This window comes from Psittacula echo (genome assembly GCF_963264785.1).
Source record: "Psittacula echo genome assembly, chromosome: 22".
NCBI lineage: Eukaryota > Metazoa > Chordata > Aves > Psittaciformes > Psittacidae > Psittacula > Psittacula echo.
Window position 1 is genome coordinate 5,392,496 of NC_137758.1, and position 27,111 is coordinate 5,419,606.

At 50.5% G+C, this 27,111-nt stretch overlaps 1 protein-coding gene across 1 annotated transcript in view; it reads left to right on the forward strand.

Annotated features, from left to right (window-relative positions):
- Nucleotides 1-5,963: 5,963 nt before the first annotated feature.
- SYT6 (synaptotagmin 6) overlaps nucleotides 5,964-27,111 on the forward strand; it is a gene marked incomplete at both ends in the record, with an annotated part of 31,365 nt that continues 10,217 nt past the window's right edge. Inside the window, 3 exons of the mRNA XM_080633080.1 lie at nucleotides 5,964-6,117; nucleotides 23,012-23,348; nucleotides 25,511-26,069. Coding sequence (XP_080489206.1) covers nucleotides 5,964-6,117; nucleotides 23,012-23,348; nucleotides 25,511-26,069 — 1,050 coding nt within the window. The remainder of the gene's footprint in view (nucleotides 6,118-23,011; nucleotides 23,349-25,510; nucleotides 26,070-27,111) is intronic.

Here is a 27,111-nt window from a genome sequence, read left to right on the forward strand (position 1 = left end):
GCAGCAGCAGGACCCCACCAGCACCCAGCCCCAGAGTCCCAGAGGGCAGGGAGGCACCTGGCAAGGGAGAAGGAAAGACAAGGAGTAAATGAGACTCAGTGGCCAAAGCCCTGGTGCTGTGGGGGGCAATGGGATGCAGGAGCTTTCCCTGGCTGGAGAGGAGACCCCTCGTGGGAAGCCCTGGCAAAGGGAGCAGGTCCTGCAGGCCTCTGGGGGCTGATGGAGTTAATCAAAGAGCGCTTGGGCTTCTCTCCATGTGTTAATCTTCTCCTGACATAAACCCACGGCAGCGTTTTCTCTCCGAGGCATGATTGGGCACCACCGGGTTTGTTTTCTCTGTTATAGAAAAACTGCTATTTTTATTACTTGTATTTCCACTGGGAGGCATAAAAATAACTGGAATAAGGCAAATACTTTGTAAGCACATTGGAGGCAAAACCAGGTTTATAACTCCTCATTTTCTACTGCAGATAACGGCTTCGCTTGTGTCTTCCAGAAGATTGAGAATAAATATGTTCTGCTTTGCTTTTCTGTTTCCATGAAAACAATTGTGGTTTAAAGCCTGTGCTTCTTCCGGGGAGGGTTGGGCTTGTGACCTCCTGAGCTCTCTGCAAGGTGTTACTGCTCACAGTGCAGGGAAAGGCGGCTGCAGATGAATGCGTTCAGTCTCTGCTGTGCAGACACCTGGGATTTGTCCAGATCCTTTTATCCCACTCTCTGTGTTTCACCATCTTCTTCCCTGATAGAAACTGGGCTGAGATGAGGCTGTGCGTGATGTGGTCCAGGGCTGTTACACATCTAAACCCTGCCCACCTCATGGCTGTGGGTCTATGTGCATGTATGGACTTGGAAGGGTCAGTGACCTGGCAGGGGCAGAAGACCCACAGCCTGGTTTGGGTTGGAAGGGACCTTAAAGCTCCTCCAGCTCCAACCCCTGCCACGGGCAGGGACACCTTCCACTGGAGCAGCTTGCTCCAAGCCCCTGTGTCCAACCTGGCCTTGAACACTGCCAGGGATGGGGCAGCCACAGCTTCTCTGGGCACCCTGGGCCAGCGCCTCAGCACCCTCACAGGGAAGAGCTTCTGCCTAAGAGCTCATCTCAGTCTCCCCTCTGGCAGGTTAAAGCCATTCCCCTTGGCCTGGCCCTACAGGCCCTTGGCCAAAGCCGCTGCAGTCACTGACCAAATTCTGCTCTGGAAACACTCAGCGCCACAAGGGAAGACCTGGAGCTGCGTGCAGTTACGTTGAAAAGGGCCTCCTTCTGCTTTCCTTTTTATGTTAATACATAAATGCTGTAATTCCTATGATTATAGTGGCTGAGGAGCGTGTGAGAGCAGCAGCTTCTTGGGAAGCTTTAGCACTTCAGACCTGAAGCCCGATCTGAATCTGTGCTCTGCATTCTGACACCAGCATTTTATTGGCCTTTGAGGAAAGTGCCGTCTTTCTAACAGAAATCACACCCTGACAGTGGCAACAGTGTCCAGGCACAGGGGGTTGAAAGGAGACCCTAAAAGCAGCTGATTTTCATTTGGTCTCAAAGGAGGATGCGTTGAATCTGTCATTAACATTTATCCAAAGGCAGCTGGATCCTTCCAACAACAGAGTGCCGGCCACCAGCCACAGGTGAGGTATTGGCAGCACTGCAGGAACACGCGTTTGCCCTGGGGGGACGCAGTGACCAACTTCATCAATCAGGTTGAGGAACTGAAATGGGTCTAATCCCAGCCTCACGCTCGTTCCTGCCAGTCCCTGTCTGGGTAACAGGATTTGCTGCCGTAAGCTCCCGGAACCTTAGGTCCTGAACAAGCCGGGACTCTCAAGCCAACCCAGGGCTGTGCGCACAGGGCTCGTGCCTCGCACGTCTGCCCTTGGCTTGGGTGCACCGGTGGAGCCAAGTCCTTGGGCAGGTGCCTCGGTGTGAGCCCTGGGCTCTCACTCCATCAGCTTCATTGAGATTGTGCCTTGTGTTAAATGCAGGTGCTTGGGGAACGGAAGGTCAGAGTTCCACAAGCTATTCAGCTAATGGCTCTGGGCATGGCTGATAGCTGCAGCACAGCCACATCCCCCCGATACCATCTCATCTGATGTCTCTCTGCCATCGGATGCTGCTGGAGCAGAAACGGCTTTTTAGAGCTCCCAGCCCTGCCAAATCACACTGTGAGTGTTCACCTTGAGGCTCTGCAAAGACTCCAGGTCAATAAAACGTGTTTCAGAAGTCCCATCCCCAGAAAGCAATGTTTGATGATAGTTCTGCCCCTGGAAAGCTGCTTGCCTGGAAGCACTCAAAGAGCTCTGTTCATCTTTCTGTGCAATAAGCTGTGATGCTCCTTGGAGTCAGTGCTTTCTCAGGACACCAAGCCACGTTTTCTTGCCATGGAAGCAATGGAGCCAACACAACACAGCGATACCCTGCAGACACCTCGGGACAGGAGCCAGCCGCTGCTCACCCCTCGCCGTGGTGGCCTCTGTGCTGTGCAGGTTCATCATGTGCTGAGGACGTGAATGAGTTACCTTTAAACTTCACATCTCTGGTGCTGCTGCCTGCGCAGGCCGGGACTGGCACCTTAGGCTACAAATGCAGGATTACTTTTGCCTTCCTCCCTCCTCGTGTTGCCCGGCTGTTCAAGGAGGAGTGTGTCTGGAACTGAGCGGTTGCTCCCAAGACAGCTTCCAGAGGGAATGAGCAGCCGGGAGCGGCCGGGTCCACACCAGTGGGGAAGCAGCACTTCTGTTGTGTTTCTACTACTGCTTTGTGCAAGAAATGAAGCCTCGGCAGGGTTCATTGCTAAGAAGTGTGAGGGAGCAGGGTCCTGGAGACCATCGCGATGGCAGCTGCTTGTGCTGGAGATGAGCACAGGAGTCTGATGTTAGTTTGAGCTCAATTTTTGCTCCTACCGGTAGATTTAAACCGGTTCTTAAAGCTCTGTGCCTATTGTGATGAGCAGGGCAATGTCCCGCTCTCTGTGCACACAGAGATGAGGGGAGGATGCTGGTTTTGCTCGCTGCTCACAGCGTCAGTATCCGCAGATCCCCACATCCAAGCAACGTGTGAAGGTGCACAGATGGCACGTTGATGTTGCCAAAGGATTCAGACCAACCTCCTTTTTCCTGGCAAGAAGCTCTGAATCATTTCTGAGCTGTTTCCCATTATTGTATTAAGTGGGAGAGTAAACAGTATCAGGCCAGCATCCCTGACCCGGCATCGGGAGATGCTGCTGCCCCCTCTCCAGACTTCATTGTTATTTAAAAAAGAATAGATCGTCAGCTTCAAATAGATCCTCATCAAAGTCAAATGAAGAGCATTTCGATCCCAGCTGAGCAATATAGTTATGGTTCCACCTTGGTAGCCGCATTGCCACAGATGTGAGCAGGTATATACTGAATAGAAAGATGCGTACATAGAGTTTGTCGTTTTCAAACTCCAGACAGAAATAGCCCATGGTGAGACATGTATTGAACACGCTCTTATTAATCTAGGCCAGGCTGGATGACCTGGCCTTGGGTGACATGGTCTGGTGTGAGGTGTCCCTGCCCATGGCAGGGGCTTGGAACTGGATGATCTTAAGGTCCTTTCCGACCCAAACCATTCTATGGACCCAATTGCAGTGTGCTCCAGAACTTCCCAGTGTCTCAAACGTTTGTGGTTGTATTGTCTTTGGTGCTTGTCTTCTGCTTTACTGAAGGGAAATATCCGTCCTTTCTCCATCTGCTCACTCTCAGATGATGATGATCACACTGATTTCAGCCTCGGTTATGAGCAATGGGTGCAGCCTCTGACTGATGCAAACCGAAGCCAGTCTCTTGATTCCTTTTGTGGTCCTGTCTGAAGTGATTATTTCAAAGGTAACTCAAAGGCTGTGTCGTTGCATGTAATGCATTTCTCTGCGTAACCCAACTGGGTTGAGCCATTTCCCCCCAACATTTATTCAACTCTAAGCTTTCCTGGACTAGCCACAGATGCAGCCTGATCTATTTAGCTGTTAGTTCTGCCTCTCTAAATGTGACATCAGGCCACTGCACAGGAGAACGTAAATGCCACCATGTGAGAGGAAGGCTTGCTGCGCTTCCCGAAATGCCACCTGAATGCAGCTGCAGGGAAAAACTTGGCAGACACGGGAAGCTCGAAATGCCAGGGTGGACATGGGTGAGACAAAGCTGCTGAACCCCGTCCGAGATCACCAGCTCTGCCCAGGGCCTGGCAGGGTGGGGGGCACTGGCCTCTGCTCATCAGACTGGAAGGTGGGAACATGACAGGGTCCAAGGCAAAGAGGATGCTCTGCAGCAGCCTGGATCCGGGCTCGTGCATCCGTTGCAGTGTGGCTGGGCAGGAGCAGCAGGGGCTGGAGGGTGATGGGAGCTGCAGAGATTGAGGAGAGGGGTCTGACTCCTCTGGAGCTTTCCCTGTGCAGCTCCATGTGGCAAAGAGGGAGCTTCCCAGCGGGAGGTGAGAGGTGAGGTCTTGTCTCTCAAAGGCTGCATGGATGTGTACAGCAGGGAAGAGAAGTCAGCGAGTCCTTGCTTGGGAAAAGCAGGGTTTGGATCTTCAGAGCCGGCGGCTGCTGCCGGGCTGTTTTCCAGCCTCCGATGCTGGGCAGCAAACGGTGCAGGTGACACGAGCTCAGGGTTACAAAGGGCAAGAAAAAGTCTGGGTTTGTGTTCTGAAGAAATCAATGTTTGTGGAGGGCGTGGATGCTGATGCTGGGGGCTCTGCTATTGCTGCCCAGCAAGCCTGGAGCCCTTGGGTGTGAAACGAAGGTGAATAATTGACCCAAGGTGGCTTTAGATTTAAAAGTAAAAGGTTCTTGGTCTGATCTTTGAAATGAAATCAGCTTTTTTTCCCAACTAATTGGATTTTATTATTGATTTCCATGTTTCAAGCCCTCAATTGGACATTAACCTTTTCTAAGGCTTTGGTTCAGGGTTTTTTTGGTCTGTTGAAATCTCTTTAAGGTAAATTCCAATTCCAGATGCGATACTTGACTGATGTATTCCAGGAATTCCTCTTTTGGTGCCAGTTCTGATGGCTCAAGCGAAAGCTGTTGCTGTGCTGGGGAGATGTGGTGGTGCTGGCTCTCCACTCTGCTCATTATCTCTGTACTGGCTTCTCTGCTCCGGGAGCTGCACGGAATCATTCTGCTGTACACGGTTTTAATTGCCTGTTACACAATTGCTGCTTCTCCCTTGCCTGTCAGCCAGATCCCCTGTTCAGAACCACAGCTCTGTCGTGTGCCATGACCTCTCTGCTGAATTGCAATAGGCATTAACAAATACTGCAGAAAATGATACTAAAAGATGTGTAATTATGAAATTCAATGGTGTTCTCAATCTCTGCTGCCGTCTGTAGCCTGTAGTTGTGTTAGGACCAGTACAAACAAATCGATGAAACCTGCTGCTTTTCTTCTGTTGCCTTTGGCAGTTGTAAGTAGTTTGTGTGGTGCTGGTGGGAGCATCTTGTCTCTCTTGTCTGATGATGTGCTGTGCTCAACCGGGAGATTTCTGCTTTCACTGCGCTTGCAGAACTGCTCCGGGGCTGGGATGTGACACTGCACCTGAAGAACAGAGATGGGGCAGCAATGAAAGGGTTAAACAAGATTTCTCTGGGCTGCAGCTTTAACACCGTAGTACGGAGGGCACAGAAGTGGATGTGGTAGGAGGTTCTCTGCCTGGAACACGCCTTGGCAGCAAACAGATCTGATCTCAGAGGCAATAAGGCATCAGGAGCGCTGGCAGGACCGCAGTGAGCGGTGATGTGTGGAGGCTGAGCAGACATCCCTGGGCTGAATGCTGAGGAGGGCTGGTCGAGCTGGAGCGCTGCCTGGCGCTGGGTGTCCCTCAGGGTGCTGCCATGCCAGAGGCTGGAACGGGTGCAAATCCGTGTGTGTGACTGAAAGTGAACAGCCCCTCTCCACCTAGTTTGACTTTCTTAGACAGCAGAGGCAGAGCGCAGAGGATGCGGTGGGGAGATGAGCGGTACCAAGGATGACAGCCGCTGTCAGAAGGCGATCCGCATTGTCACCGAGCTGTGCCAGAAGAAAAGCCTGCCTGGCCTGGCCCTGGACACTTGCAGGGAATTCCTCCTGCTGCCTTCTGACCAGAGCCTGATCATCTCCGAGCCAGGTACAGTACCCTGGTCCTTGTGCTCGAGCTGGGCTGTGATGGCAGCCGGAGGAAGCCAGGAGGACCCTGCAAGGGAGGGGGATGTTCGCAAGACCCAGGGGGTTGTTTGCCTTGACGTGTGTTCCATGTGAAGCTTGGGGTGCAAGTGCTGCCTCACCTGTTGATGAGGAGCAGTGGAGCCTATGGGGTAACTGAATGGGGATGGTGCACAGGGGGGTGTGACGTGCTGGTGAGGAGGTGGTTCATGAGGTAAAGTTGCTGTGAAAGCTCCTTATGCTTAAAACCCAGACACTCCTGTCCTGCATAAGCCAAAAAGTAGTAAAAAGCCTATGTAAGTAGCTGAGAGGACAGGGACTGATTGTCCCAGTTTGAGAAAAGGAGTGACTTGCAGTGATTTTTGTTCACCAGTAAAGGATCTTAATGTACTTTCATGTGTTTGGTTGACTTGCCCTAAGAACTGCCTGAGGTTGTTCCTCGTCAGCCTGTAGAGCCAGGGAGACACTCTGCCATGTCAGAGATGGATCTGAGAACAAAGGTGTATTTCTCTCTTGTGAAGCAGCTGCTGTTCTGTGCGCTCCTGCTCCCAGCTTGTTTCAGAGAGGCTGTCTCCTGCTGTAACTTCGGAAGACATTGACAGGGAGCTCACAGCCCAGTGCTAAGAAGCAAAAACCAAAAGCCCACACTGTTTAGCATTCCTGGTGACACGTTGTAAGTTGTTTGTGGACTGGAACATCTGCATCAAGGGCTTCTGTTAAGGTTTCTGTAGGTAGTGATCCGCCAACCCAGCCTGATTTCACAGCATTGCTTTCCTTCCCTTCTTCCGAGGACCCCAGCAGAGCTGTGGTACAGCACAGGAGCCCATCAGTCCCTGCCCAAGGCTTTCTGTGTCACCCTCCTTTGGTTTCTCCTGCCCCTCTCTGCTTGTGTCTCACCCCGGGTGTGAGTGGCTCCCAGAGCTCAGGTTTTGCTGGGCTGCTGCCGTCTCTTTGCTTGCAGTGGTGCTTCCAGCACTGTTTTGCCTAACAAGCATCCTCCTTTCACATCCCACTCTGCTCATGACTTCATCATCAACTTACAATGACTTTGCTTTACTGCTGCTTGTCCTGAAGGCCTCTGGCCACTGCTGGTACCATCCTTCTGCATTGCATCCAGTGCAGCTGCTTATTGCAAATAATTCGCTGCATTGCTTTGTCGGTTGGTACTTTGGTACCAAAATGGACCTGTTCTGATCGTTCTGCTCTTGGTCTGCCTGCTGTCATACGAGAGGTTTGCATTTATCCTGCAGCCTGCTCAGGACCTCGCTTTCAGGTTGTGGTTACATCATCATTTGCCTCTAACATCTCAAACCTTTGTCTGCTCTTGGTTTAAGCATCAGCCTCTTGCCCAGTGCCCTGGGCAAGTCATGCTGGGCTGGCTGCCTGCACCAGGTGCATTATCAGCTATTACTGTTGTCTCTGCTCTGCATGACTGGGCCCATTTTTATGTCTAGACAGCACTGAAGGCATTGCTTGGGCTCGATGGGTACTAACACTTCTCAAATGCCTGGATATAAAACTGCTCCAGCAAGGGAAACAAATCTGTTTGCATTGAGAGTTAACTAATGTCACAGTGACGGTGCTGAGAGACCTTTCCCATTAGTGTCTGGATGTTAATGTCAGTCTGCCAGTTGTGCTTTGTCCATTTTACACTGAAGACTTGTGTTAAGCAAATTGGTTGGTGGAGTCCTACGCTCAGATCCAGCAAGTCCTTCCTCAGAAAGAGGTGGTGTGGAGATGAGCAGTGATTCAGCTTTGAGACAAGGTACGATACCGGCACGAGTCCTGGTACCTGTGCTGGACAGCACAGCCTTGGCAGCCAAGGCTGGAGTAGAACTGGCCCTATTTGTCATCATCATCATCATGTGAAGTCAGTGGCTCCTCTCAATTTGTTGCCTCTTCCTATTAGCTAATGGCTGACTCAGCTTGGCTTGTCAAGCACCCCAATGAAGTTCACGCCGTCTGTGAGCAGGCAGACAAAAGCCCTCCAGTGCTGCCAAAGCTGGGAGCCAGGGCTGCCTCTGCCCAGCTCTGCTTGCTGTTAGACCCTCTGAGGTAGTTTGGCTTTTTATGTTGTTTCATGTATAAATGGAGAGCAATATGTTCTGGGGATGCTGCCGAGTCCAAAGAAATGACCCAGGTATCATTAGCCTTGAACTGCATCTGAAAGTGGGAAAAAACTGTGACTGTAAGGATGTTACTGAGTAGTTTAATACGAGTATGTCAGTTTGGTTTTATGAAGTGATTATTTCTCTTAAAACCATCTTGGACTGAATGTGGAAAGTGCTGCCGTGTATAAAGTGGCTGCTGCTTGACTCTGTACTTCGGGTTATGCAATAGATGATTCTCCTACTTAAAGTCAAGAAGAGAAATAGAGCTGCAGCGTTCCTCCAGTATGCCATACATTACTGTACATCCACAGAGGAGCACTGCAGGCTGCTGCTGGTGGGTAATCCGGGAGCTAAGTGTGTCAGAACAATCAGGTATTGGGATGAGGAAGGGTTTGGTCTCGATGCGTCAGAGGGATGCGAGGGCGAGCTTCGCCTGCAGTTCGGCCCGTGGCGGTGCCAGGAATAGAACTGATCTCTTGGCTGTGGGCCCTGAGATCGAGCAAGATGCAGCATCCTTTTGTTGTGCCTATCTAAAATCCTCCCCCGTAGCTCCCTCCATCTGATAGTTCTCTTCCCTGCCAGTCCTCAGCCATTGTGCAGCAGTGCTCTGAGTGTGACTTAGTACACAGGAATAAGCTGTAGACAGTGAAAATGCCTGTAACATAGGGACAGCGTTTACCACCGCGGAGGTGTGCCTTAAATAAACGGATAGATCCCTTCTCTGCCCTGGAGGTGCAGTGAGTGCTCTAGGATAGAGCTGGGGGGATCTGTGGACAAGCCCTGGCGAACCACAAAGTACTTGGCTGCCAACGGAGGGGAGCCCAGGGCAAGCACCCATGGGATCACTGCAACGGGCACAGCCAGCCACCCCCTGTCACCCCATCCCTCTGCCCATGGGAGCAGAGCTGCTTGTTGGAGACCAGCAGGCTCCAGGGTCTTTGGAAAACAGGGAGCCGAATGCTGCTCCCCAGGGCTCAATACAAGCTCTTGCGGTGGAGCGAGCCCTCCGCTGACTGCTCCTGCGCGGGGTCCTTGCTGCTCCATTCTCCAGCATCACCGGGTACCAGCCGCAGCTCTCCCCATCACGAAGTGTTCTATGTGCTTCTCTGCACGCTCACATTGTCACTTGGTTTGGTCTGAACTATGTTACTGGCTCATTCCAGTGCTGGCCTGAACCAGGTCCTGCTCCCTGTGCATCTGGCTGTGGACAGAGGCTTCCAGCCAGTCCTGGTAGGTTCTGCCAAGCAGGGAATGGTACAGAGATGGGAGCTCGATTCCACAGAGAGATTTAAACACTAAATGATCGTTCTGAAATGAACATGCAGAGCTGATGGAGTGTGACTGGAGCCTGTGGCGTGTGATGCTTGCTCATTTAAAGGATGCTGCATCAGCACGGGAGGGAATTTACACCAGGATCAGAGCACATCCAGGAGCAGGCCCCCTGGGTTTGATTTCTGCCATGTTGTGACTTTATAACATAAATTGGGGTTTCTTGCCTCACTGTATCCATGTGTTAAAAGCTTCACTGCCCCATAGCGTAAGTACAGGATACAATGGATGCAGTGCAGCCGCGTTGCAGTCTTTACACAGCATAGGACTGTGTGCACAGCAATCACTGTTGGTCTCAGCACAGTTTGTGTACCCTCCTCAGAGCCTTCCTCGCGCACTGCTTCACCCCAGTGGGATGCTCTAGTGCTTGATAACAAAACCAAAGAGAGAGCAAGAAAAAGGACAGCAAAAGCAGAAGAGACCTGACGCTGGTGCCTGTTTCCAAGCATACTGTGCCAGCTCGAATCTTGCCATAATTCTGAGCACATTCAGTGTTTTGCCCTTTGTGTGAACTGTTCTTTTTAAACTCCCTGATGCAGGGAGTACATCTCGTACCACGCTGAGCGCCCTCCCAGCGCTCCGGAAATGCTGCTAAATGTTAAACCCACAAGTACGTGAGTGCTCTTGCTGCAGGCAGAAAGAGGGGTGAATCTGTGCTGCAATAGAGGGGTTTAGTCACTGGAGGAATGTTGATGCAGAAAGAGCCCTTTGCTACGATGGAATTGCTTATGGAGCAGCTTTCTTGGGAAAAATCTCATCCCTGGATAGGACAGTTTGACTAATGGGAAACTGGTGACATGCCCATTCACTGATACGGGATGCCTGCAGTCACTGTCTGTGAAATATGGGCAAGTCCTGAATTTACTTACCCAGCTGTAAGGACACACTTCGCTGAATCAAGTGTATTTTAAGCTAATACCACTGTAAACATGTTTATACCACCTGGTCAAAGCTACTGGTTATCACTGAAACTTGTGTTTCCATTGGGAAACACACCTCGGGGCAAAAATGCTCCTTGTCACGGAGTGATGCGCTTGGGAAATGGATCTTGCCTTTCTCTCCAAGGGTCTGGTCCAGCAGCAGGAAAGAGCCAGCCCGAGCTGGGAGCAGCAGATTTGCTTGTTAGCTCAAGTAAAGCGGGTTTGGGCTCTGATCCTGAAGGTGTCAGGTTCAAACCTTGCTACCAGAGGAAGGTTTGCAAACCTATATTAAAATAAGGTTAAAACCAGCAATGTAAATGTAGGGAAAATGGATTTTTATAGGCTGCCTGTGAACATGTGTCTCTGCTTATGTATTGTGTGCGGATCTGAGGCTCTACAGCTGCCTCTGGCTATGCACTGTGATGGTCCTGGTAAATGAAACGCACCTCTGGAGCTGTGTGTGTTTAGGAGCAATGTAAGGAGCTCTCTGCATAGATTCAGGTTTGCATCTGCCTCCTTGCTGTTGGTTGATTCATTCCTGAAGTAGTACAGGGAGGCTGATGAGGTTTGGAGGGGTTTTTGCGGACCTCAAAGCCTGTTCCATTGCAGCTGCAGTAGCCTCATGCATAGTCAGGGATCAGCATCTACAACTCCATAGAAACAGGCAGCCAGATTGCTGCTGGTGTTAATTGAGGATGTGAGCAGGCTGAGGACAGTGACCAGGGACGGAGCTGAGGAGCAGACACCTCGGGGGTAAGTGCACATTTCTGGAGTTACTTTGGTCATTTTTTTGCCTTTTTTTCTCATTTGGAACCTCTTTTCCCTCACAAACCTTTGGCTTCAGCAGTTTCGGGCTTTGCTGGTGAAACATTTCCTTCTGCTTTTAGTATTCACCCTGTGTTTCACTGAAAGGCAGCATGTGCTTGGAGCTGGTTCAAACCAGGGCACAGCCCGGCTCTGATCTCCCCCCTTATTTTGTGGCATGACTCTAAGGAGCTGGTATTTCGTGTTTGCAGGTGTTTGTTGCTTAACATCTTTGCTTGCTGAAGTGCGAGCAGCGTAATGTGCACAGCCTGCTGCACGTACCAGGCATTCGCTGACAGTCGCACAGCCCCACATGTGTGCAGTCATTGCTCAGAGGGGAAAGCAGAACTAGAACTGGGTCTCATGTCTGATACATGTATTCATTTAACTGGAGTTTCAGCTGTCCTTGTTTATCTTCCCTGTTCTTCTTCACACTGTTCTCATTTCTAGGTACAATTGCATATTCATGCTTTAGGACCCCAGGTTTCCATCTCTTGTGGGTTAGGCAGCTTTTTCTAGCTTTAATGTTTGTTATTTCTGTGTCGAAGATGATAATATATCTTTTTCCCTCCTCTCTGTATATTGTGAAATCAGGAAGCTTGTCTGCAACAGCCCTTATTGTTTCAACCCAGTGGACTCACTAACACAACAGACATGTTGGCAGTTGTTTGCGAGAGATGTGATTTGTCCCTCTGCCATGTATTGGTTTTAATTATACTTATACACTGCAAAATGGCATCCTGGAGGGACAGAGAAGGGATCTTTGGAGTCGTTGTACATTAACTGCGCGTTTTCCATGTCAGTGGGAAAGCAAGAAAGTTATCCTGCAGGTGAAGCAGTGCACAGGGAACCTGCAGATGCTGATTAAGGCCACCTTTATGTTTAGTTCAGTTTGTTATGCTGTAGCAGGTTAGTGTTTGACAACATCACAGCAAACTGTGCAGCGAAGACTAAAGGCAGGATGGCAGAAACTCGGTTCATACAAGCCCTTTCAGAACCATCATTAAGCCATACAGTCCTAGACTATTTGGTTCCATGGAATGACAATTCTAACACAACACTGTCTTAGGTAATGTAAGTATTACTCTGATTTTCTATGCATGTTTGTAACTGCTGCAAAGAAATGCATGCGCCCATGTAAGAACACAGTGTTAGGTGAGCACAGCGAGCACCTCCTTAAATACCTTCTTTCCGGATGCAGTGCTTCATCCCTTGGGCATCTGTGAGCATTTGCTCAGAGTTATCAGAGCTCAGTTCTGAATCTGGTTCGTGCTACAGGGATTCTGAGCTGCGTGGTGCAGAGCGAAAGGAGTCATTGGGAAAGGGAGAAAGGTTCCTGGAATCTACTGAATCGCTCTGTCGGATCAGGCGCTCCGGCTGCTATGTGGTACATTTCAGGGGTTAAAGATCCCTCTTTGTTACAAGCTAATGGAAGCAGCAGCAGGAGCTAATGACAGGAGCAGAGCCATTCAGGGAGGAAGTTCCCTATCATTCAGCAGGGCTCGAACAAAGAAATGCTCTTTCCATAACAACTGCAGCATTTCAGTGCCGGGTCTCTGTACCAAGCAGCCGGTCCCACGCAGGTTGGTGGCTGAGGATCCTTCTCGGCTGCTCTGTATCCTGCTTCAACCAAGCCGGTGCTGCTTTGCCATGCAAAGCAGACTGTCTTTTGTGTGCCAGGTATTCTCAGCATAGCAAGTGAGGGAGAGGAAGAGGGTGACATGGGCTTGCGTGATCATACTGGGTCTAGATGGCTTTAATTTCCAGCCAGGGATCTGTGCATCACCCAGTCCTTGCAGCATCTGGAGCTGAGGGAGTTCTGGCTGAATTCTGTCTCTTTTTGGATATCCATAGGGCAATAGGGCTCCTCCAGCACGGTTTGCTATAGCTGAGGAGCTCCCTTGCACTGGAGAGGCTCCGTGTCCCTGGAGGGGGCGGTCACTGAGCAAAGGGGAACCCTCTGGGAAGCTTCCTGGGCCACCTTGTCCATGCCCGGGGCCTTCTGCCCTCCCCAGGCTGAGCTGTTCCGGGCTCACAGGGCCGGAGGCTGCCCATTGCCTGTGCGGGGATGCGGGTCAGCGGCTGCGGCAGGGTCACCCTCTGGAGCTGCAGGCGGGGATGGGCAGAGACCCTCGCCCTGCTCCCAGCTGGACTTCATTTATCCTGAGATCTCTTCAGTGCAACCTTGTCTGAGGGGGGTTTGGCACCACGATGGGGTCAAGGAGAGAGTCGCAGTGAAGCTTTTCCCCACATCTGAACCTCGCTGTGGGAAGTGAAGGGCAGAGCGCGGCCGCTCTGGTGCAGCCATCACTGAAGTGCTGCTGCCCCTGGGCCCTCGCAGCGGTCACAGCTTTGGCCAGGGTTTTGAAGGGAAATGTTAAGGTCCAGGCTCTGTGGTCATTTAATGGAAACAGAGTCACAGCCGAAAGCTTTGGCTCGTTTTTTTTGCATCGCATCGTGAGCCCGTGGTTTTCCTGCTTCCCAGATGTGTCCTGGTGCTTCGCTCTCTGTCCAGCTCTGCTCAGCGTCAGCAGGTCTGGATAGAGACTTCTCCCCCATGCAGGATTCCATGGCGCATCCTCAGTGCTCGGCTCAGCTCCTGTGTGTTCGTGGTCACACCGTGGCAGGAAGATGATGCTCAGTTCAGCCTCAGCCCAGGGACACTGCGTGCGTTCAGTGCTGCTGAGTTGTTTACAGATGTTGCTCCAGCATATTGTGCTAAAATGTCATGGGATTAGCACACAGCCGTGTACTGTAATTGTATGCAGTGTGGCTTGTAATAGTTCATTTGATTGCCATCAGTTAGGCACAAAGCAATGACAACTCTTACTATCTCATTTATAACACTCTAGAGAGCAACCGATTAAGACACAAAGCGTCCCAAATCCCTGGGGAATATTTCCTTTGGTTTGGAACATTGTCTTTGTTTTTTTGTCACTTTTGCCAACAGAAATGCTGCATGGCTGACAGCTCCGAGTTCCCTTCTGCTTGCAAGAGTTTGGGTAACAAAACGTGCCTTTGATGCAGCCTGGAGGGTCGATAACCACTGAATACCAACACGTTTGGTCTTCAGAAGCCCTCGGTCAGACTCCTCCATTGCAGCTCTTCTGCTGGGGCATGGCCAGTGTAAGGTGTGTTATTTTCTCTGGATATTGGTAAGGGTCTCAGCTGACCAATTGTTGTGTACGAAGCCCACAGCCACTTGTAGGCAAGGCGATGGTGGAAGAAGGGAGTTTACGCCCCAAGTCCCAGGCTGAGCCGGGCCTGCCAGGGCTCTGCCAGCTGTGCGAGAGAGCTCTTCCAGATGTTACAGTGACTTGCTCCGCACAGCCAGTGTGACTGGGGCCTGGCGTTATCCTAGCAGCCCCACAGCCAAGGTGGTAGGTGGCACATTAAACCTGCCTCCAGCACTGACCTTGGTGTTTCAATATCTTTTGGCTGGATCTTCCCACCCAGTTCTTTTCTGATTCTAATCCTTGTCAGCCATGATTTGATCTGGGCTTTAAAGACATTTGGCTTATGTGAGCTTTCACTGAGCCACCCTTCACCTTCAGTCTGGAGGAAGGTGACTAAGGAAAGGAACAGGCAGTCTTTCTAAGCTCAGAAGTCTGGTTTTCTTTCCTCTATACAAGATGTCTTCAAATCCATAAAGTCCTGTGGCTGGACAGAACTCGTTTGTCTGTCTCTAAATACATAGACGAGGAAGAGGATGTCAGTACAGGAGTGTCTGACTCTCACTCCTATTTGCTGTTACTGCTTAGCAGAGATTTCACTGAGGCCTCATGGTATTGTTTTGGCTGTTCAGAGCCTGATGTGGTAGAGACTTCTCCCGCATGTAGCAGGTACACAGATGTCTTTTGCTTGTCAGCTCTTCATGATCCTTTGATTCTGGGTTTTTTTGCAATTAACTCTTTCTCCATTCTGTTTCAGTGAGCAAAGCACAAGTAGTTCCAGGCTCCCGAGGTCCCCTCTTCCATTGCATTCCTTTGTTTAGTGTATTGTGCATTTCCATATGTATGTATTTAGTTTTTCTCTTTCAATGATCTATAAGTACCTGTGTGTCATAGAATCATAGAATAGTTGGGGTTGGAAAGGACCTTAAGATCATCCAGTTCCAACCCCCCTTGCCATGGGCAGGGACATCCCACACTAAACCATGGCACCCAAGGCCTCATCCAACGTACCTCATTGCTGGCTCTGCACTTGAAAATCACCTTCAGTGTTTCCCTCTGAATTACTCTGTTCAGCTTTTCTTCCGCTTTTCTAACCTCAGCAGAACTGATGCCTCTCCCTCTGTGTCTGCGAGGGCATTTGCCGTCTGTTCCCTGGGTGACGGAAGCACCAAACTGAAGCCGTCGGGCAGCAAAGGGGATGATAGCCTTGATTTCCCCACCTTGTCCCTCTTTAATGCACTTGTCTCATCAGCTCTCTCAGCCCATCGGCTGGGAGGGTCCCTCCCGAGGGGCTGGGGGGCAGCAAGGACAGTGCCCTCCCCATGGGAGCGAGCAGCTCGCAGCCCTCCCACCTGCGCCTGCTTCCTCCGAGCCAAGATACAGCAGGAGCTTCAGCTGCAGCCTGGCTCTGTAAGCAGGAATAAAACCTGCTCCCTGCTCTCCCTGCAGGCAGGGCACGGTGCAGGGGCTGGTCCCACAGCCCTGTCCTCTTGCAGCAATGAGCTGCCACAGTCTCCATCACACCATGGGGAAACTGAGTTTTCCCTCTGCACCCACACCCAGGCTGCTCCCTGTGGCTCTGGATGCAGTTGCTGCAATAGTTACTTATTCCATGTGCAAATTTATTGTTTCGCTGTTTTCTCCTTATTTATAATTTGAACCGGAGATATATAAATTTGCACAGGGATTCCAGGACAGCAACTGGCAAACTGTTAAAGGAACAAAACTTCCCATGAAGTTTTCCATGCCTTATGTTCTATTTATTCCTCCATGTGTAAGAATTGCATTCCCTAAAGAATTACAGTGAATAGGGAAGAAAGCCCTGGCATTGCTTATGCAGGAAGTTTTGCCTGGATGGAAGTTGTGAGGCTGCTGCTTGCACTTGGTCCATAGCTCGTAGCTGCTTGAGGCATAGGAGGATCCCTGCAATGTGTCCTCATGAAGCAGGTTGTCTTCATCCTTAACGTGCAACAATGAGACGCTTTGAATTTTATCATCTTATATAATTACTCTCAAAATAGCTTCTGATTCATCCTTTCCTTTGAAGCTTATAGTTTGCATTCCAATGAGCTCCTGCATGGCAGGAACCCCATGCTAGCAGCAAATTAATGTTTAAGAAGTTTATTCTAACTGAAACTTTGGCAAAAGCCAGTCTGAGCATCCCTGTCTCTCTGTGCCTATCGCCCATCGCATAGCTGGCTGTGCACATGAGATGAGGAGGCTCTGTCTGGGTTCCTGCAGAGCCCACACTGGCAGGAGGAAGCTGGTGGGAGCTGATAGTACAAGACTCAGTGTCCAAGGATGGCGGAAGCATGGGAATGGGATAAATCTCCCTTCGGCTTTGTGCAAGGCGAAGGCTGAGTTTGCAGAGATTCCAAAGGGATATTTCGGAGGCTCTGAATGTCTGCAGCGTTCATCTCATGAGGATTCCCACCCCTCTGCTGGTGGGAGAGGGGAGTTTGCCATTGAGCTGCATATGATGAAGTGAGTGTGAAAGTGTAAAGCAATCTGTGCAAACTCTTCCTGCTTTCGCATTGTTTTCCATTCACTCTCATTGTCCTGGCTTCTGTGGGAGCACTGAAAGAGTAATGAAACAAGATCTGGGCATGCCCCATAGCAAAAAGCAGCTGGAAACACTGCTGGCCTCCACCTAGAGATACTGTGAAGTGTCCCAGGGTTGTGCAAGGGTTCACACAGTGCAGGAGTCTCTCAGGGTCTCTATTTCACACCATTGTCCTGCATTGGACAGTGGAGAGGAACAATCCGTGGGGTTGCACTTACGTTAGAGGAGATAAACCCGCCCTGATTTGTTTCTGGGGCTACCAAGTATTTCTGTGACTTCATTTTCCTCTCCCACATACCCTGAGGATGCGGCACCGTCCTTGGCCAGGCGATGGTCCCTGTCCCCCTGACAAACAGCCCAGGCTCCTGTTGGCGTGAGCAGGGTGTCAGTGGGTGCATCAGGGGCTGTAGCGATAGGACAAGGGGTGATGGGTTCAAACTGAAACAGGGGAAGTGCAGGTTAGATCTAAGGCAGAAGCTCTTCCCTGTGAGGGTGCTGAGGCGCTGGCACAGGGTGCCCAGAGAAGCTGTGGCTGCCCCATCCCTGGCAGTGTTCAAGGCCAGGTTGGACAGAGCCTTGGGTGACATGGTCTAGTGCGAGGCACCTTTGCCCATGGCAGGGGTTGGAACTGGATGATCTTAGGTCCTTTCCAACCCAAACCATTCTATGAGTCTATTCTATGGTTTGCTGTGTCCCCATTCCCTTGGCTGTGGCATGCTTGAGAGAGGAGAAGGAGGTGGCTGAGCGCTGCGCGCTGCTGCACTGCAGCTCACCTCTCATCCAGTGCAGCCCTTCACGATGGATCAGGCAGCAGATTTCCTGCTCAGAATTGCTGTGTTTGCTGCTGCTCCATGATGCCTTGCAGGGCTCATTCCAGGCTGTGTTCCCAAAGGGATAGTTCCCTTGCTTTGCTGTGGTTCGTGTTTTAGTGCTGCTGCATTGGTTTAACATTCGGTTTCTGCTCCGTCTGGTCCCTGCTCCTTGCTCTGGAAAGCTTCAGTGCTGAATGATGCTGCCAAATAAACATGTCTATAGCCAGGGTTTAATGGAAACCTCTTCTTTTCCTCTGGTGTTCTGTGCTCGCCTCTGCCCCTGCCTCAGGCATCCAAGATCCACCACAGTTTCTCATGGCCAATTTGCAGCCATCAGCTCATCAGACTTACATCGCTGACGTTCCTTAGCTGGAAGAAAATTCGATCAGAGTTAGTGGGTGTCTCACGTGGTCTTCTGTAGCCCCAGAGCTGCCCGTCTTGTCCTCCAGCCATGACTCTTACAGTAATCCATCATTTGAACGCATGATCCCTCCAAAGCCCTACAGAAATAGAACAACATTCCCCCAGAGCACAGCAGAGGGGCAGAATCTCCTCCCTGAGCTGCTGCTCAGCTCTAGGGGTGCAGCCCAGCGCATGGGGGGTCTGGGGAGGCTCAGATCAAGTCCTGGTGTCTGCTGCAGCTGAGCTCCTCCTGCACGAGCCTCCACTTATAGCATCCAATCTCTTCAGCCCCCTGGAACTTCCACTCCTGGCATTCAAACTTTGTTTAAATCCAACAGGTCGCTGCAATGACTAATAGGTGCTGGAGCACTGCAGGAGCCATCAAACATGTTTCGTTTTCTCTGTAGGGAGTGGGTGGAAAGAAAGCTAAATTACCTCTTCAGGATATTAAATATAACTGTTCGCATTAAACTTCGAGTTACACATGAATCTCTTCAATGGGAGCTCAAGCTACTTCACGGTAATAAAAGTCAGTGTTGCCATAATTAGACCAGTATTGTCTTGCAGCTAATAGACTGCTGTAATCATGGCTTTGTCGTATTAGTAATCGTTTTCTGTTTGCCCTTTGCTAATTATCCCCTTTGGTATCTCAGTTTGGGTATGAGGAAGTCAGCAGGGACATGAAGCTGAAAGGTATTTCCACCATATTCTCTTAATTAGCTCCCATCCAAGATGAAACAAGGGATGGTTGCACTGTGGAGCGGCTCCCTCAGTGCACGGGGGGGTGAACTAGCCAGGAAATGATCCCCCTTGCCTATATTTCTTGAAGTGTTACAGTTTTCAATTGCTCCACCGCCCCTTTGTCCTGCCCTGTTCCGTCTCATCTCTTATCTGAAAGGCAGTAGGAAGTAGTGGCCTTCTCAGGAGTTTTATAGCTTTGAGCCATTCTGTGAGGGGTTTTGGGTACGATTCAAGAACCAGCTTTTGAGATGTTACAAACCCAGCAAAACCACACAAGAAGTCAGAAGAGAAGGAAGATTGTTTGCTGGTCAAGTTGAGAGGTAACAGATCTTCCCCTTTGTGCTCTTGGCATCCCCATTGCTTACTCTTGGCTTCGGGTCTTTTCTGCAGTGAGATTCTTCCATCAAAGAGCATTTCACTGCTGGAGTCCTCTGTCAAATATCCACAGTCGTGACCCTTGTTTGTATTTAAATGCTTGAATATGATCTGGTCTCTCAGCTTGTGTCCCTTGGCACTGACCTGGAGTGTCCCTGAATGTCCCCGTTCTCATGCTGGTCTCGCCACTGCTCCTGATGGCTCTGGGAGCAGGGTGCTGCCCTGCTGCCCTCTGCCAGAGAGGGACAGTCCTGGGCCAAGCATCTCTTGAGCATCACCTGGGCAGCTTCCCACTGCCCTCATCCCTGATCCCTTCTGCACAACTAGTAGATGCAAACAGAACTGCTCCTGCTACAAGAAACCAAAGGGCACTGTTGTTTCTGTAACAAGTCAAAGCTGTTTATGCTGTCTCTGAAGACGCTGATTCATTATTTTGCCTTATGCCAGGCTGCAGGGGTGGAAGCTTAGCATCTCCATTGACTCAATTTTGGTGTTTAACTCCTACTGCATAAGTGGTGATAAATTATCATTTACCATTAGCCTCTCAGGTATGGCTTTCTCCTGCTCTCTAACAGAAAGCAGAGCAAAGACCATGATCCACAGCCCTTCCTGCAATGTTCTCACGTCTGTCCTGGGGGAAAGTAGCAGAAAGCTCCGTTTGTTTCTCTCTCCATCAGTTGCTCTGGTGGGAAATCTGTGGCACAACTCATCAAAAGCTCATTCCTGGCCCTGGTTCTCCTGGTGTGGAAATGCTTTTGGTGAAGGTCTCTGCTTTGCAGTGCAGGACAAGGACTGCTGGTGGTGACTGTCGATGGGCACTTCTGGGACACTGCTGTGGGATGTAGGGGCAGTGTCTCAGTTCTCTGAGGGGTTTGAGTGCACACAGAGATGTAAGGGGTCACAAAGTCACTATTGCACTTTTGCTTTTACATACCATGCTAAACCTCTGCCTCAAAAAGACCTTCATAGGTGAGGCAGACCATCCCTGAAGGCGCTGTCTCTGTTTCATTGGGTAAATAAGAGCTTGGTGACTTATCCTAAGTATATCAGCTCATGCAGGTAAATGTTCACATCCACATCCATGTCTTTCCTGTTGCTTGTTCTTCCCTCCCTCCTTGCTAGTCATGCGAGAGCTTCGTCATTGCTGCTCTGTAGCTAAAAGCAGTTTCCAGCTGAGGGTTCCTCTGGGAAGCAGCTCTTGGTCCCAGGGGGGAGCAGGATGGAAAATAACCATGTTAATTTGTATTTGCCACCTCCTTCTTTAAGCTTTATCTTTTCAATTACAAGTTGTAACAAAATCTATTTTCCAACATGGCAATTTCTTTCAAGGGAGCTGGGCTTGGATGAGGCACCAGCAGCAAGTGAGATAAGACAAGGGTGAGGAATGGCTGAAGCTGCTCTGTACTTCTATGGCCCACTTACCTGATAACAAAGTGACAAATAACTCTCTGGTACTATTTTAAAGGAGAACAGAGCAGAAATGTATTTCTTGCATTTTTCCTCAGACAGGACATTCCTCAGGACGATAACAGCAGTGATGCTCTGGGAAAAAGCAGAGGCTGAACTGTTCCTGTGCCGTTCCGGGTTAGACGAAGCCCTTCTTACTGCTGGATGCTGGACGCAGGCACTGAACCATAGAACCACAGAATGGTTCATCCCTCACCCTTCTTTACCCTCTGCTCAGGAAGCCTTGTCTCCAAATGCTGCACAGGGTGGGATAACAGCAACAGAGGAGCTAAACTTTCCCTTGGCTGAGGTCTCCTTTTAGTCTGTTCTCTCTTTGGAGAACAAGCGTTATGTCCATCCATGCCAGAAATATCCAAGCAACCTCTGGCCCTGCGGCATTTTCTGTTAGGTGAGGAATTAGCTTGGGTTTCCAGTGTCTTGTAAGCGAAAGGACATTTAAAACATAATATTTTGAATACAGGTATTTTCATAGCAGTAACTTGATACCAGAAAGCTCATTACATCAATTAAGGTCAACTCTGTCCAAGTCGTGTTTCAGTTTAATAAGTCACAAAAAGGTCTTGGCAAATTCAATGTCATCTTCAGACAAACCAGTGCTCTTCCCTGGCAGATGCTTAGAAAATGCCTGTAAAATCCTGATCCCTTCTACGTGTGCTTCATGTGAGCTGTCAGAGGCAGGAGAGGAGGCCATGCATGAAAGTAGCAGTGAATCCTGTCAAATGCATTACGAATGCCAGCTCAGCAAGAAGTGACATGAACTCAGACGGTTCTTGAGCTGGCAACAGGTTTTCAGAGGTGCTAACGGAGCGGTTCTGATGTTTCCCATTAATGAGACTGGCGCGGCAGCAGAGCTGCTGGGGATGGGCAGAGGTGTCTTAACAGGAACTTTTCAGTCACGGCGCAGCTCCCAGCAGTGATGGATTCCGCACTGCAACGATTCCCTTTGTGATAGCAAAGGTGTCTGCACTGGGTTCTTCAGTTTTCTGATGAGACCTTTTGACACTGACTATCCTGGGCACAATTCCAAGACCTAAAGGATGGGAAAATGGTGCCTCTGCCCTCTCTGCTTTGGTGGGAACACATTTAGCCAGATCTCGAAGGAAGCTCAGCTCCTGACCTGTACAATCCTATCTATCGTTGAATAAGATAGGGCCTCTTTATTCACCCCAGGAGTGATCCATGCTCCCACCTTGGAGTTACAGCAGCAAATGCAATTTGCAGTCCGACCTGTACAGGAGGCTGCTGAGGGAGAGGGAAAGCTGCAGGAACTTCTGGCTGGCTCTTGGTTTGGGTGGCAATCTGGGAATTAATATCCTGTAAGAAAGGAACTAAAAATAGCCACTATTTTCTCTTTTTGAAGTGCTGTGAATCATTTCTCTGCCTGGATCATGTATTTATCTATATACACACAATATAGCTTCATCCTTTCCTGATGCTGAGAGCTGTGGAAGCTCTTTCCTCTCCAGAAAAAGACTGAAATGCTGAAATGCAGAGCATGAGGTAAAAGTGACTCAGAGCATCAGAGAACAGAGGCAGCTTCTATGCTCTCCAGAATAAGGAGGAATGTGTAGTACTTTCTGTACCTTCTGTGTTTGCTTCCACTGCATCAGCAGCTTGTGATTTGTTTCCTCTTTATTGGTATTTACTTTTTATTCCCCTTGGGCACATCTGGACAAGATGTGAGCACTGACAGTGTAACAGCAATCTGCTTCCAGGATCATGGCAGAGAGATGCTTTAATACAGTGTCTGAACACCTGCGCTACAAAGCAAAAAGGCAGTTTCCGCTTGTTTCCATCACCCAGTTCTGCAGTTCCTCTCGATTTCAGGCTCAGCAGTTTGCCAATGGCAGGAAACAAACCAAGGATGATGTTTTATGGCCAGTGTAAGCATCATGGTGTGAAACTTCACAGCTCCGCCATCTGGAGACACGTGTTTCTTCCAGGCTGTGTCTGGGGCAGGAAGTGGTCCTGATCTGCAGGGGATGCTCACTTGGGTTTGACTCCTGCTGCAGAACCTGCTAAGAGCTCCCCGTTAGTCATGATCTAAGTCAGTTTGGAACATTTCTTCCTTTACTTATGGCTTTCTCACCATCTTTCGTTTCTTTTCTCTTCTCCTTCCCTGTTCCCTCTCCCTGTGGCTGTTGCCTTCTCTCCCCTGGCAGAGCTCTCCGTCAGCCTCCTTGCAGTGATCGTGATCGTGTGTGGACTGGCCCTGGTGGCAGCTTTCCTGTTTCTCTTTTGGAAGCTGTGCTGGGTTCCCTGGAGGAACAAGGCCGTATCCTCTAACTTGGCCGTCCTGCAGAGCGAGGCAGGCTGCAATAAGGAGAGCATGGCAGACAAGCTCAAGGACACGGGTGCCATCAGTTTCCTGGAGACAGCGGTGAAGATCAGCCACACATCGCCAGACATCCCCGCAGAGGTCCAGATGTCCATGAAGGACCACATCATGCGGCGCACGCGGATCCAGCGGCAAACAACAGAGCCTGCATCTTCCACCAGGTGAGCGGGATCACGGAGTCTGGTTTGGGTTGAAGGGGACCTTAAAGTTCCTCCAGCTCCAACCCCTGCCACGGGCAGGGACCCCTTCCACTGGAGCAGCTTGCTCCAAGCCCCTGTGTCCAACCTGGCCTTGAACACTGCCAGGGATGGGGCAGCCACAGCTTCTCTGGGCACCCTGGGCCAGCGCCTCAGCACCCTCACAGGGAAGAGCTTCTGCCTAAGAGCTCATCTCAGTCTCCCCTCTGGCAGGTTAAAGCCATTCCCCTTGGCCTGTCCATACAGGCCCTTGTCCCAAGCCCCTCTCCAGGTTTCTTGTAGCCCGTTTAGGCACTGGGAGCTGCTCTAAGGTCTTCCTGGACCCTTCTCCAGGCTGAATGCCAGGGATGCAATGCTCTGCAGGGATGCTGCGCCTCACGGTGGCTGTTTAATGGAGCCTGAGGTTCAGATACCTTCAGGGTGGCTAAAGAAAATCCACCTACATGCCGGATTACTTGGTGTCATTAACCAATTAATGTGCTAAGACTGGCTTACTGTGGGCCCTTTGAAAGAAACCAGGATTCAATCCCTGTTACTGTGACCTGACCTCATTGTGTCAAGCTGTCAGAACTCTTTGGCTATTGTAATTTGCTGGAACATGAGAGGCAGGCTGAAGCCTTGCTGATGGGATGCTGTCAGGCACAGTCAGACCTCTCTGCTCTCCCTCGTTGCTGTGGCTCCCAGCAGACACAATTAGATAAGCAGAACTGACGCATCGCTCAGTGCACAAGCCTAGAACCAGCTGCGCCCCATGCGAGTCTGTCTCAGCCGGGGACAGAGATGTCAGCATCACGCTGAGGGAACCAGGGTAAGGCTGCACAGACCCTGGGACACCTCCTTGGGAAGAGCACTGAGAAATACGGTGCCTTCTCCTTGACATCAGGCTGAGAAAGTGGGACAGGAAAGGGTGACCGCAGGCTCCTGGCTGCACCCAGCACTTCTGCTTGCTCTGTTGGCTGTGCCCATGCTGTATGTGAGAGCGTGACGGGGCAAGCAGACACTGCTCGGATGGGCCATGGTATTGCAGGATTGATAAGGCCCTGGCCACAGCTTTCTGGTGGAAGAAGCTGGAGTTAATGTCGCCACGGTGCTACCTACACTTGTGCCACACGCTCTTATTTGGCTGCACTGCTTTGTGGGCAGCCGATGGCCTCTGTCACCCACGAGCTCATTCTGCTTTTATTGCAAGTTTCCAGGGGAAGAGAAGAAAGCTCAGCCTGAATGAATGGGGAGAAGCAGAGAGGGACTGAGGTGCATGTGGGAAGGTTTCAAACCCACTTTCTCAAGCGAAAGAGCCCAGCATGAGCTGCAGGCAGGCAGCCAGACCCAGGGATGTGGTTTGGGATCTCTGACTCACAGCCCAGCTTAGCCCAGGTCAAAACGCCTTTGAGGAACCTGCCAAGAAGAAGCAAGGGCTCCAGCACTGGGTATGACCAGAAGCTACTGCTCTGGCGGTACAATTTATTAGTATGGTTAAATGGCTTCATAAAACTGCTTTTGTAAACACCAGATAATCTGAAATAATGCCATGAGCCCACAGAAAGCTCTTGTGCTTTGCTTAGATAAAGCTTTGGTACACACAGTTTGCCTTGTGCTGAAGGGGAGCGCAAGGCAAGAGACAGCTTCTGAATCAGGCTCTGCATCCCTCTCCATCAGGAGTTATCTATCGTTTCTGGTCAGAGTCTGTTGGAAGCAGCAATACCCAGGCTAAAACGTAACTTTCTGAGCTCGTTGTGGTTCTCTCACTAAAAGCTTTTTAGTGCCGGTATCTGTGATTCTATGATTCCTGGAAGTGCAAGGCCTGAGGACAGGAATGAGTCTCCATAGTGGACTGGGACTTGGTGAAGGAGTTGTTGGGTCTCATATATTTAACTGTTTGCAGTTTCTCGTGTAACAGGTGAAATAATGCACCTTGTTGCAGATACTCTGGAAGTTAGGAGATGTGCTGGACCGGCTCCTGCGAGCACCGGCGGTGTTCCCGCAGTGTTCACTTCCATACTATACGTGGCTCCTGCGTGGCAGTCAGCAGCACTCCATGCTCTCCCTGCTTTCTTAGCATTAGTAAGGGAGGCAAAGGAGAGAAATACCCTTGGCAAGCACAGAGCTGTTGTGTGTTCCTCCTGCAGGCACATCTCCTTCAAGAGGCACCTTCCTCGGCAGATGCACGTGTCCAGCATGGACTACGGCATGGACGCGTCGGCTGTGGCCGAGCAGCCGACCAGCATCGGACGCATTAAACCCGAGCTCTATAAGCAGAAATCTGTTGACTCCGAGGACCCCAAAAAAGAGGCAGCAAAAACCTGTGGGAAAATCAACTTCACCCTCAAGTACGACTACGAGACGGAGACGCTGAGCGTGCGCATCCTCAGGGCGTTCGACCTGCCGGCCAAAGACTTCTGCGGCAGCTCCGACCCCTACGTGAAGATCTACCTCCTGCCCGACAGAAAGCGCAAGTTCCAGACGCGGGTGCACAGGAAGACTCTGAACCCCACCTTCGATGAATCCTTCCACTTCCCCGTGCCCCACGAGGAGCTGGGGAGCAGGAAGCTCCACCTGAGCGTCTTTGACTTCGACAGGTTCTCCAGGCACGACATGATAGGAGAAGTCATCCTGGAGAACCTGTTTGAGGCCTCCGACCTTTCCCGGGAGACTTCCATCTGGCAGGACATTCAGTACGCGACAACGGTGAGTGTCTGCTCCGGAGGATCACCCACCGGCAGCGCGGCGCTGTGGCGGGGTGCGGACACGCGCGGCTTCCAGCCCACAAACAGCCGTGTCTGTCATCATTACTGAATGGCAATGAAAGGGAAAGCAGTGGCGTCGGGTGCATCGTTCACCTGGCAAAGGGCTGCGGGGAGGGGAACGAGGTGCATCACACGTGTGGATGCCTTGTGGGGGCATCTGCCTGTTTGCATTTGCTCTGCCTCTGAGACTCAGCCCTGCCGGGCTGTGATGTGCCTGGTGTGGAATCCCGGGGTTTTCCTTTCCTTGCTCTATGAAGCAAAGAGTGTGGCAAAGCTTCGAGAGCTTGAAGAGGGAAAGACCTGTGAGCAGGAATGAAACTGGGACAGGAAAAGCACATAAACACCCCACTGCAGCCAGTTGTGGGGTTCTTAACCTGGGTGTGTTCTCTGTTTTGCTGGGATGGTTCTGCAGGAAATAGGGGATGTTTTCCTACTGAAGTGAATTAATTCAATGGGAACAACCCAACCAACCAAAACCAACACAAAACCAGGGCGAGAGACACCAACAGGAGGCTTGGTGAGGAAAAAGCCTCTGAAGAAGGTGTGAGAGGAGCAGAGCCAACATCATGTCCAAGATGCGTCGTGCAGCAGCCCTGCAGACCTCCCACAGGAATGGCAAGTGCCACATTTGGCTCTGTCCCCTCATCCTTCCTGTGCCATTCTTTGGGAATGGGCCAATATTGGGACATCTCAGTCAGTTCTCACACACCCAAGGACACTTCTGTTTAATCACAAATGAGAAGGGTAAATACAGTTTTCATAATACCCAAAGAAAGCCGTGGGTGACTAATAATACATTCGATCGATCGTGTGGGTTAGAAGATAGGGACACACTTAGGCAATGATTCAAATAGCTGGCACTCAACTATTGAATTGATGAGTGTACAGCTTGTGAATCAGTGAAACATTGTTGGTTTCAAATCTGCAGAGCTTATTGATTCACAGCTTCCATTATTCCCTAGGAAGTACTGATATGAATGTTG